At 28.5% G+C, this 13647-nt stretch overlaps 1 protein-coding gene across 1 annotated transcript in view; it reads right to left on the bottom strand.

Moving 5' to 3' along the window:
- LOC121117742 (uncharacterized) overlaps positions 1–13647 on the bottom strand; it is a 319548-nt gene that overhangs the window by 1736 nt on the left and 304165 nt on the right. The window contains exons 3-7 of the mRNA XM_071888348.1: positions 4905–5062; positions 4411–4838; positions 4111–4349; positions 3909–4059; positions 3501–3722 (exon numbers count right to left, since the gene is read on the bottom strand). Coding sequence (XP_071744449.1) covers positions 3501–3722; positions 3909–4059; positions 4111–4349; positions 4411–4838; positions 4905–5062 — 1198 coding nt within the window. The remainder of the gene's footprint in view (positions 1–3500; positions 3723–3908; positions 4060–4110; positions 4350–4410; positions 4839–4904; positions 5063–13647) is intronic.

The raw sequence follows: 13647 nt of genomic DNA, 5'->3' as shown, positions 1-13647 counted from the left end.
AAAAAAAGTATTTTACTTATTTAAATGATAAATCATTTTTAATGCTGTGCGTCAACAGAAAAATCAATTTTGAGCCAATATTAAGAAAATTTTTCAATTTATTATTGATATTTTCCTTAAAATGGTAATTTTAAAATAACCATTTTTATAATTTTTCTGAAAAAAAAGAACACTAAAAAAATCAAATAACATTTTACATGTTTAAATATTCATGATAAATTGTTTATAAAAACTGTGCATCAACCTAAAACCAATTTTGAATAAAAATTCGGATAAATTATCTATTATTATGTATATGCTTCCTTAAAATAGTAGTACTGTAACATAAACCCGTCTTTTCTTTGTACCCAGATATAACTTTAATCTCCTTTAACTTTTTTGTAATTTTTTTTTGTTGTTTTTCTTATGATTTTTCAAAAATCATTGAATTGTAAATTTGATGCATACCACAAATTGAATATTCAAAATCTAAAGTATCAAATGGTAAAGAAGTTTATGTACTTCTAAATTTATAAAGTATGCTTGTTATTTTTGTTTCGGGTAAATTAATATTTTTCTAGATGCAAGCCAATAAAGATGAAACGAAATTGTACAAAAGCCTTTAATGTAACTTTGTATGTCTTATACAGTATCTGTAAAATTGAAGAAAAAAAAAGATCGCAGTGCATGTTTTGCCTAAATAATCCTACAGGGATAAGAAATCGAGTGACAGAAATATTATATAAAACTTAGAATTGTTAATAAAAAAGAACAAAGTTGCTATAATATTTTTTTCTTCTTTAAAAATACCACAAGAAACACGGTGAAAAATAGCAATATCTGTGTTAAAACTTTTTCATAAAAATGGAATTTATTTTTTCTTGAAATTAATGTTAAGAATGATGGATTCTGTTTTGAGATTTTTATAAATAAAAATTCTTAAGAATCTTTAATTTCGAACAATTCACTTTAAAATTCATTTGTTATTTTCAGAATTTGCAGTTTTTAGAGACAGTTAGATAGTATGTAATCAGTTTTGCTGCTGGGTAAGTACTTTAAATAATTTATTTTGAAGGGAAGTTTTTGCAACTAAATGTTATTCGAGATTCAAATATTTATCTTTTTTTTCTTTGCAAAGTTGATGCTAAGTTTATTTAAATGTACTTAAGTCAAATACAAGTATTTAATTAAAATTTTAAGTACAATTTTTCAACTTTTTTCAAAAAGGTACTTTTGTGATTTAAAAGTACCTACAATCTGTTTTAGAATAAGTGCAAGTACTATGAATAATATATTTGCTTATTGTATTGTTTTAATCTCAATTTATGAATTAGTCCACTTTTATAGGAAGTAAAGTACTGGAATTTAGCTTATGAGTTCCTTGCATAGAAAATTTATAAATTGGTTTGATTAATCTTTTGAAAGTGCAGATAAAATATATATATTTGAAAGGGGGCCATATCGAAGCCAACTTAAGTACATACAGTAAATAATGTACATTCAATCACCCCCAAAGTTTGTATAAAAAGTCCATAATGAGTCAAATTATGTCTTTTTGTCCTATTTTTAATGCCTTTTATATAGCAGGATATTTTAATTATTGCTCATTTCTTTCAATGTTTTGGCCTGAGGATTAGTAAAATCTATTATATATTTTTTTAGCCAAGGATCCTGAAATACAATTTGCAGGGCCTTCGAAGGACCAATAAGAATAATTTACAAATATAACTAAAGGGTATTTTAGTGTAAGAGTATAAAGGATATTTAGATTCATTTAAAAAAACCCGTATATGCTTGTATTTATCTCGATATGGAACTTATTTAGTCAAAATGAACATATCAATTCTTTAAAGAAAATTATATTTAATTAATTTAATACACAAAATAATTATCATTGTTTTTATTAAGATTATTTATTTTTCAAACTATCGTGATTTGCAGTTTATTTAGGTTAGATAAACCAACTTTACGAGCTTAGTATTACTTTTTTTTATTTTCAATGTCTTTTTCCTTGCGTTATTATTATTCTTAAAAGAATGATTGTTTTCCATTTCTTAGAATTAAAAGTAAAATTAAAAAAAACAAAACATAAATAATATAAATGAAAATGTAAAAAAAAAATTTCTTTAGACACGCGTCAAAATATTAGTATTACATGAAAAGTCAATCTTTTAATATGTACTTTTAATAGAGTAAAATGTATTAGATATAGACTAAAGTGCTCTACATATAGTTATATATAATAAATATATGTTTCGGTAGTGACGAAGTGTGATATTTCATTGGAAAAACAGCAATATCCTGTTTCGTCTGGATTCCATCAGTCAAAATTATACAAAGGCACACAATTTCCTTTCATTTCTTTAAACGACGCGACCACCAAGTGATCAAATTTTGGTGAAATTGAGTTGTCTATGGTATAATTTTTCCCTCGTTATGTTTCACTTTTGAATCATCCCCGTTAACGCCATTGTCTCATTTTTTTCTCTTGCTGTTTTTTTGCTCTTAGAATTCACCTTATGAATTTATGAAGGCAGTAATAGTTAGTAATATAGATATTCATGGCTCTCTCAAGGCCTTCAGTGGACAAAAAAAAAAAAAAGCTTTTAGAGAACAATAAGAAAGTAGCAAATATTTTTTCTGTTACTCGTTAATTTTTTTTATTCAGGTGCCCAAGCGTTCTTAATAAACGGAAAGCATGAGTGGTGCTCATTTCCTGCTCAATTCACTTGCTTGTACTAAAGTAAAGTATAGTAAGTTTTCTTTAAAATCCATCTGCGAAAAGAATATGTTAGTTGGTCGCACTGACACAATCTTTGTGTTTTTAACTATTGAGATTTAAACTTTCCACGGACTGATTACCAGGATTTTTAGATTATTACTGTAAATGTGCTTTGAATTTATCTATAATACTCTGATATCGTTAGAGACATGACTTTTGTTAGAGGGGAAGGTAGGAAGTAGACATTATATAATACTACTGGTTTAACTTCTGAAAAAATCCGCTGTCTACTTTATGATTTTGACAGAAGAAGACGCTTGCACTAAAACGATTTAGTTTAGAATGAACAAAGATATAAAATTACTGGAATTTCGTATAGTGTATATATTTTTTTAAAAGGTGTACCCCTTTTTTTGGTAAAATTCAAACATTACAATCAGGAAAGGAGCACTAAATGTGTAACATTATTTTGTTAGAAGATATGGGTTGTCTGACAGAGGTTTTATATTTTTTGACATTCTCTCAGTCGTAATTTGTACATACACCGAGATTCCAGCAATTTTTAAATTTCTGAAGGAACATGTATTAATAGAAAGAAAGAACAAGAGTACCAAATGTGTTTCCCTTTTTAATCATAAACTGTATTTTTTCTCTACAATAGTGACATACCTACATATGTAATTATTATATATGAGAATATGATTAAATAATGATTAATATGTGCTTATGTACATATGAGTATTCAATAGGTATTATTAAATAATGAGTTGTGTGAGAAAGAGAAGAGAATCAATCTAACCGTTTTCTGGATAAAGTCTTGAGTGCCACCAAAAGGGATGAGCCCCAGGGAGTTGAGCAAGGTTTTGAAGGTTGGGTGTAGAGCGGGATGGAACCGGTGAACGAACTCCCAGACAATTGTTATTAGAATTAGAATTATTTGTCTTACTTTGCTTATCTTTTTTGACACTTTGTTGTACGTAGGCTGGAACACGTGCTCTGAGACCGCAGTAGTATGGATCATCTATAGGATTACATGAAAATATAGCAAAATTATAATAAGTTTAAAAGAGTATTTTATTAAATGTGGTTCAATTTTTTGCAAGAACTTAAAAAATTGATTCAAGGAATCATTCGTCTCACATGAATTTATGTTAACCATGTTTATATTATCGAAATTTATTTACTCTAAATTTAATAAGGAACTTACCTAAATTAGATTGTTCGATTGGCTTTCTCCCAGTTCTCTCTGAGTCGGTACTTTTATGTCTTGCGTTTTTCAACCGAGGGTTGCGCTTTTTTGTGAGCGTATTTTCATCTTCCATATCGTCGGAATAATCGGGTATCTGACGAATGTGATGCTAGGAAAAATTAGTCAATATCAATCATAAAAAATATTTATCCATAATTACTTTGGCCCAGTTTTGTGGCCCATAAAATTCCTTTTCTCCAGGAGGAATTCTAGCCGCCAATTCTTCGCGTGAACGATTTCCCTTTCCAGATGATCCAGATGACCCAGACGGCGTCAGGGAATATGGATCTTCATCAGAAGAACCTGAGGCAGGAAATCGTTTGCGGGGATCCGAGTTTTTATTATTGTTGTCGTTAGAAGAATTCAAAATAGTATCGTTGGAAGAAGCTCGACTTGGACCTGAACGATAATAAGAAGGAGCATTACTTCAAGGTTGAGCTTTTTTATAAACAATTGTTACCTGGGGGCATTTTAGCGCGTAGCATCTCTAAAGCAACGACATTGATCAACATGATCCATATTGGACTGTCCAGAAGTTCTGGCTCGTTTTTTACAAAAGCAATGGCTGCAACACACTGACACTCGAGTTTCTTTCTATCTGGAACTGTTCTTTTCAACTCTCGGTTCACATTTTGTTGAAATTTTTTCATGTCAAATAACTTGACAGGCTTTTCAAATTCTAATTGCCCATCAGGGAGTTTGAGTACATCGTTTGAAACTGCATTTTCTTCTATTGTATTTTTAACAAAGACAGGAGACTTGGCAAAACGTTTTACCATAATATTCCCTGTTTCATCCATTTTGATTTTACATCCAGCGCCTATTTGAGCTTTGAATTCTTCTGTTTTTGGGTCTCGCATTGGATTTGCAAACCCATTGACACCGATTCTGCAATATTAGAAACATTTGGAAATATGTTTAATAAAAAAAGCTTTACGATGTATAACAACTTACCTAAAGCCATCAAAACCGTCCTCACTCCCGCTAATTGTTAAGACTGGAGCACGTGCATATGCCTTTGCAACACGTCGATTTCTTTCTAAAACAATAACTTTTGCCCATATTTCGTCATCTATAGACCCCCATTTGTCTAATACTTCTTGTACATGATCCTGTAAAGTAAAGAAGAAACAAATTAGAGGCAGCGTGAGATGAGTATTAAATCTTTTTTATTATTCGCAAATATAAATCCGTAAATTCTTCCGGCAGTATTTCAAATATCAAGTTGTAATATTGGTAGATGTGTATGTATGTAAGTATATATTATGTATGCACATAGGTACTTTAAGCTAAGCTAGCATTCGAGTATCAAGTAGAATGCAAATGCAGACTAATTAAAGGTAGACGAAATAAAATAATTGAATAATGAATATGATATATGTGTTTATTTATACCCATGAAGCTTTAACTGTTTGCAAGAACATACAAAAACAACCCTGGATTCTTTAGAATAATTGGTTTTATGTAATACAAGTATTTAATTAAATCTCAAATGCCTGAAATATACATATATAATATATTAAAACGAGATTTGAGTCGTACAAATATAAAAACCCATTAAAATATATGGATATAATACACGGTACTAAAATAATATATTTATTTAATGGCAACATGGATAGGCAAATTGAAGCAATGTTGTTGAATTACTCTAAAATTTACTTCTATAAAAATAATGTATCTCGATTGAACTGGATTTTTTTAAATAGGAACAGAATGAAAAAAATCATTTTTATCGATTTTACGGATTTTACATCAAAACAGGTCCATGAAGGACCTTTTTTTTTTTTAACGATGGAACGTTTTTTTCTTGTTTACAAGAATAAATAGCTGCATACATCCAATCTTTTGAAAAGTCATGACCAGTAAATTTTTCTTTAAATTTTCAGATTTTTTGATCTTTTTTATTGTTAAATACCGGGAGTTCATATTTTATACAACTCTATTAAAGCATACATGATATCAACGAATGTGAATTTTGTGTCAATGAATCTTCTACGGAAATTCCTTAAGTGATAATAATCATACGATATACGAAAATAGATACCTATATTATATTATGTACCTATAATCTACATAGGTTGATATTTTGCAAACAAAGAACTTGAAGAAGAGGTGATGTAGGAATGATAGTTTTGATCTTTATAATAAATCCACGAATTTTGAGCATACCTATTTTGGTATATTATGTTCATTATAGGTACATTCATATGCCTACATAGCTAAGTAGGTAGGTAGATATGGTAGTGAGTGAGTGAAATACAAGGACACAAATAACTTAGTATAAAGAAGGGCGACTACTTATGCACAACATAATTGCACTCTACAATGTGTATATTGTTCCAATATTAATAAATGTACTACATCCTATAAGGAATATCCCACATTGTTGGAATATCTCAACCTTTTCTCCTCCAAAAATTTAACTCGTAGCAAAACTACTAGCGAAACTATGACAGCATGATCGGTATTTTTATAACGTAATGATCTAAACGATACTTTTTTCGTCCACTAGAGGTACCATGAATATAACTCTACAACCATAGAGAAAAATAGGGGGACAAAATCAAGAAAAACAGAGAAGAAAAACGTATTTTTCAATTAGTTGTCGTGTAATATTTTCTATTACAACTAGTGTTGGATGCGTCTAAAAAAACTGAAAAGACAGCAGTCCTATTAGTTTGGTAGTATTAAAATATGTAAGTTCAAGGAACTGTCCTTATCGGTCTCTTAGGGTAACTACAACAACTGGAATAATGTACTTACCAATTAGGTTCTTTCAGCTGTTCAAGATAACTTCTTTCATGAGAAAAGATACTTAAAGTTTAAAGTAGCTAAAACTTAACATTATTCGTTCTAGAAGTAATTTATTACTTTCTTAATTTTATAAGATTAAATTGTGGCTATGAGTGAAGAAATACATTGATTAAATCCGTCAAGAATTAATCATAAGCCAACTACACAATAGTGGTCATCCCCCTACATTCATCAGTATGATTTATTGTATCCTAAATGACTCTTTCTCTGAACTTGATTTACTTAATGTAATGGAAAGTTTTAGTAGAAATTGGGTACGAATAACGTGATACCCTCACTTCTTTGTTGTTTCTGATTGCCATGAACGATCTTTACTGCAAACTCGATTCAACTGTCTTGTAAAAGGTCTGAAAGTTAATTATAAATCATTAAAGACTCTTTTATATGCAAATGATCCCACAATTTTTACAATAGGATTACGAAGAAAAATCTAAATTTCATTCACTTGCCGAACATGAAGGAACATCAGGGTTGAAAACAAACATAACTAAAACTGAAGTAGTCAGCTCTATAAAAAACTACTTTAGAACGTCGTTTCCAAACTTCTGGTACGCATTAGGAAATCAGTCCCAGGACTGATCCAGCAATAATTATAACAAATTATAATTTAAGAGAAAATAAAAATTAATTTCTTGGTTTTTAATTCTGCTCTCACATGATTGATGCATCAGTTTTGGTTTGTTTTCGTTTAAAAAAATGATATAAAGTGAGTTGAAAATTCAACAAATGAAAATGTCATAATAACTATCCCATCTCTAGTGAGAAGAAAAAATCTAACTTTGCATAGTTGGAGCATTAAAGGTGGTCATTCAAGTGTAAAAAATTATCGTCAACTTCACCATCGAGAGGTTCAAAAAATCCAAAGCATCGATGACAAAACAAAAAGTTGAATTCCATCAATGGAACAACATCGATGTGGAAACCCCTTGTAAATCAAACCAAGGAGTGCAGTTGACGTTTGTGACTGTACTAGGAATTTTCCATGGGGGTGAAAATCTGGAATAAAATTAATTCAATATCCATTACTCTTTCATTTTTTCATTTCATAGAAAAATTGTTATACCACAATGAAACAAGTAATTCGTGATTTAAAGTGCTCTAAAACATATGGTGGAGTGTGAAATAATGAATTAATTGAAAAAACTACCCTAACTACCTTAGTATCTTTTATCTTTATATTATAGAATAAAAAGTTGAGAGATGCAGTAATAGTTACTTATTGGAGTGTACAGAAAATTGCAATTAGAAAAAAAAGAAGGACACAAATCATAGCTCGAAGCTATGATTTGTTGCTTTGGGAGAAAACATCCTTCGTTTAATATTTATTATTCAGACCAAGGACAAGACGTGTATCTCAATAAAAAATATGGCTGTAAATTATAAACTGATTGATTAATACACTAGCTATGTAGCTGAAAAATAGGGTTCTATATGACACAAAAGGTAGAAAACCACATTACATAAACTTAATGTATTCAAACAAAAATGACAAGTCTTTTTTCTCTTCATTCATACTTATTCTTCCTTAAAATGTCTGCTTAATAATAATAAACATCACAGCAGATGATGATAAAATATCTTTTGTAAATATCCTACTATTTTTTTCTCCTTATGTACTCGTATTACTGCAAACTTTCTTATAATTGAATTAGGTACATCTAGGCATGAATGTTCTACTCTCGTATGTATGTATACAAGTATATTATGAAAATAAAAATAAATATCTATATATCTGTTTGTATTTTGAGCTTTAAATCCTTGAAAATCTTTGCAAGTCATATGGTATCCCTGCAAATAACAAATGTTACTTTTCTATGATGAAAAAAAAAATATTAATAAACCAAAAATATGTTATAAATAAATTCAATTAAATCATTAGTAATAGTTTTTATTACTATTTTAAACGTTCATTGGCATGAGATGAAATAACCTTAGATATTGTAATAAAAAGGACCTCTAAACGGTAGGGAAGTAATGTATAGTGTACCATGTGGTAGTCTTTCCATATGGCTATGTCAATTTTTGTCTTATCAAGTCGTGTTTTTTCGTTACATATAAAACATATTTATAAATATAAAATAAAATGCAGTAGGGAAAATGCTTAAGAATAAAATAAAACTAACGTGCATATTTATAAATAATTGATTATGTAGACTACAAGGTGGGGTTGAAAGAAAATTCTTATACATAAAAATGGTCCACAAAATCATCTAGTGGTCTAGATGTTCGTAAAAAAAGTATTTTCCTCATATTGCAAGGATCATTCTGGAGTGAATGACAAAAGTGTACTATATATTCGAGCCTTTATTTGATATATGAAACTTAATTTAGGCCCGATATAATCTTTCAAAAATAATTGTGCGCAACTTACAGCGCTTCCAAAGGATTAATTAAATAAATTTTTAAATAAAAATAAACATTCATTTGATGAACAGTTCAAAATATGTAATCCATATTCGATTTTAATAAAAAACCATTCTAACATGCTTTTGTGTTGATATTTCAAATATATTATGCTCTTTATAGAATAATCTATGTAATTCAACTAACCAACATAATAAGAGTAATTGTCGTTTATACTAACATATAATGTATGTGAGTGGGTAACATTAGAGTCTTCAGTGGTTTAGCTACAAGTCCTTTTTTTTTTTTAATTAAACGGTTTATAATGATGATCTTGCTTCGACCAAGGACAACAATGTTCATATAATAAATATATAGCTTAATATTTTTACCTCAAAGGAAGGCATTCTCGTATCCTTATTAATTATATATGTGTTTAAAATATTATATATTTCTCCTTCATGACCTTAATTTTCCTTAATTGGATATGGCGCTTATATGCTTGTAGTAGGAACATGATATAAGTAGATGTTGCTGTTTCATTGATGTGATTTTTTGTCAATGTATCTAAAGCAAGAAAATTATCGGTCATTACTAATTGATTATTATCTTTTTAATCATTCGAAAACTTGCTATTATTCAAGGAGTTATTTTAACCCTAGTATTTTGTTTAAAAATTACAATGACTTTTTTTTCTGTCATTTTGACCCGTACTTTATACATCCATTCAAAACAATAGAAAAAAACAGATAAAAAAACTGGGTTATCCACCTATGAGGTTGTCTTCGGGCCCTGAAGGATCTTTTGTATCTGAAATTTCCTCCCCTGCATCAATAATTATGTTCCAAACTTTTACAGAAGTTTTTTTAACTAAAAAGCAATTGTTGTCAAGTTGCTGAAATCGACCTCATCATTGATTTCATTTCTCGAAAAGTTGAAAATATTTCAATTTTGAAAAAAATAATATATAATTTATTTGCTTTGTTTGTTTGGTATTCAGACTAACATGTTTTTAATTTTTGCAGTTCCCTCCATTGTTAATGTATCCCACAATTGTACATGATCTATTTTTATTTGTTATTTCTTAATAATACAAATTTTATTAAATTATTAAAAAAAAATCCAATATCCCATAGTACTTGGCCAATTACGTCATTTTTGCCAACAAGGAAACCATAATAACAGCGATACATTATTTTTTGTTTGAGAAAATTAAAATTTAATTAAGTTCAATTAAATACAAAAATTTGAACGAGAACTGTTACGAAAATTTAAGGATCATAACGACTATAGTATTGAGCTAATTTTTTTTTCCAACTATTCAACTTTTCTTCATTTAATATTATGTTTATTGATCTCAGCGCATTTGTTAGCATGCATGTTTTAATCAGGATATTTTCAATGCAGATCATTTCAACTGGCTTATTTTAAGCGTAATATCATTTCAACGTCATATAAATATATGAGTATATTAAATTATGGTGATTTTGATTATATTTAAGTTTCATAATTCATGACAGAGCTATATTTTAGGCTCACTGAATCCAACTACGTTTATTCTTTTTTAGAATTAGAATACAACAGAAATTTGTATACATTAGAACAGATCATATAGAAATTAATCTATAATTAGAACAAAATGTGGAATATTGAAAATTATGTCTCGTAAAACATATAAAACTATAGTTTAGGGTATCAATATTGTATTATTATATGCATTTATCTATTAAAATTAACAAAAATATGGGGAATTTTGATTGCACAAAAAAGAAACACACTGAAAAGAAGGTTTGGTAAAAAAATTACGCCGAAAAAAGTAATGCTAAAAACAATAATGAGGATAGTAATGACTACCATTATGTATATGTTAAATGAATATATCTAAGTCGATGATGACAAGAAATATTATGAAGTTGTTGATATTTATTTGGGAACTCTAATCATTGTGAAATAACCTCTGCTAAAATGTTATGAAAATATGTAAAAAACAAAACAAAACAGAAATTGTATCTGTTTCCGATTTTTTGGACTTTATAATTCTCATTATGTATATAAAGTAATTTGATTTATGTACTTACATTGGTATATGTGTATATTTTTGGACTTAAAGATAATAAAAACTTAGTTACAATGAGTTGTTCATAAATAAATAGAAAAAAAGATCAAATGATTACTTTCATAGAATGGATAAAGCTCAAAATAATTTTTCCTTCCATTAATAAAATTGTTTAAAATAGGTATATGCATTTTAGCAAAAAATAATTTTATTTTTTTCCGTAAAAGCAAAAAACTTTCCAACAAACAAAATAGAAAGAATTTTTTTTAACTTTTTATATTTCTTTAATCGAATTTCATACAGAATAATAAAAATATATAATGGTATTTATTAGGAATTGTCTACTTTCTAAGGAATATTTAAAATGTATGCTTATAAAAAACATAAAATAAATGTAATCCCGAAACCTTTCTTCTATTAATTTGTATAGCAGAAATAAATGTTAGCCAATTTACTTCTATTGTGTAGCTGAGGTTGAAATTATAATAGACCTTTATACCTATAAATAAAGTAATACCTTGAAATAGGAGGTTCGTTCGTTCTTAGATGGAGTTAGTAAGTCAAATTAATTTATCCCAATATACTCGTACATAATTAAAAAAAATACAAACAATCATTACTTCAGACTGAAGATTTTAATCTACAACATGGTTAATATGCCGAACTGCCAATCGATATCTTTTTGCCTTCTTAATGAATTTATTTCTCTACAATAGGATGTAAGTATTGTGTAAAATATGTGTCATTACATTTGTGATTTTTCCCTATTTTGAAAATTCAAATCCTCAGAAAGAATATAGTGATGTCTGTCAGTTGATATTATTGCTGTGTTAGTCCTTATTTAGGACTGAAGACTGTAGCCCCTATAAGTTCAGTCTAGGTCAGTTCCAGCTTTGTCTTACATTTAAGTTCTAAGAACTTATAAAGTAAGGTTGTTTGACCTGAGGACAGATAACTTAAGAAGCGTTTCAAAGACCTATAAGATCTGACCTTGTACCGGATGGAACTGGACTACATAAATAAAGACCCACACAACACTAAATTATATTATCTAAGGTGGTATTTTTACGCTTACTGATATTTGACCTTTTTCTCATCTAATGTATACCTTCTCTTAAGAAACTAAATTTATCAATGAAAATGAAAAAATATATCCCTGAACCACATCTTAACCGTGGGTGGGTGTGACTCTTGGCCAAAATAACTTGAAACAAACAATAAATATTACGTCATGTTAAATTGTAAGCGTATGTATTAAACAGATAATAGTTCTTTAATAGTAATTGGCAAACTTCTACCAGATTTTGAGTCTTTTTTCTTTTTGTAGGAAAAGTTTGAGAGATCTAATAACGATAGTATTTTGAAAAAAAAAAGAATTGTAATCCTAGTAATAAATAAAATCAACCACTATTGCCTTAACTTTTACATATATGCTAAATTAAAGTAGGTAAATAAAACGGCATTTTATGACCGATGCAGTTCGTATGTTGTTGCTCTCACTTCTTACCTCTCCTTCAAATCCTCATCTTGAACAACATAAAAATAAATATTTACATAATCATAATATTATAAAGTTGGCCATGACATTTATATATTATATATTTATGTGTACATATACTAACAATAAGAGTGAACAAGGCAACGAGAGAAGATCATAGATCATTCCATATTTTTTTAATTATTATTATTATTAAACTGACATTTTCCCATTACAACATTTATTCTATGTGAAAAAATAATTCAAGAATGAAAATAAATACCTTCAAAGATGAAAGAAAAACAAAACAATAAACACAGAATAATCTGTAACTACAAATGTCATAGAGATAAAGAAGTAAGGGTCTTTGATACCTTTATACTTACACTATACAGACTTGAACCATTGCACACCTTTTAGGTTTACTGATACATTTCCTTGAATGCTTCATAAGAAATTACCACATTTTCAATTTTTGTCCAAATTTAGTTTGTTACAAAAAACATTTTTTCCTCATAAGCAAGTCGATATTTTTATAACATCTTACAACCTTTTCTTTAAAAAGTATCGGAATAAGGCTTAAGAAAGATCATATGATAATTCATATTCAACCAACAAAATCTACAGTACAGACTTGGGGAAAAGAACGATTGAAAAATATCGACAGCTAATTACTAAATAAAGTGTAAATTTGATGTTAATGAGGTTACACCGTGCAAGATAATTTAGATGACGTAGTAAGTTATAGAGTAATTCAATATACTCTAAATACCCCTGGTGGCAAAAAGTTATTTATGTAGTCAAGCAAATTTAAAGAAAAATTAGTCAAAAAATGAACCAATTCAAAGATTCTTTCCCGTTCAAAAGCTCAAAAATGAACGAAAAGCATTATTGCCATTAATTTTCCACTGAATCTCCTAGTCTGCCAACATATTATAATATTCACCAACTAACTAATTTTGAAGGATATAGGATTAATCGGTGGCTCATAATCCTGTATTTAC

The sequence above is a fragment of the Lepeophtheirus salmonis genome, chromosome 5, assembly GCF_016086655.4.
Source record: "Lepeophtheirus salmonis chromosome 5, UVic_Lsal_1.4, whole genome shotgun sequence".
Classification (NCBI taxonomy): domain Eukaryota; kingdom Metazoa; phylum Arthropoda; class Copepoda; order Siphonostomatoida; family Caligidae; genus Lepeophtheirus; species Lepeophtheirus salmonis.
Note: the sequence above shows the minus strand (reverse complement) of the source record. Positions and strands in the feature narration are given on the sequence as shown.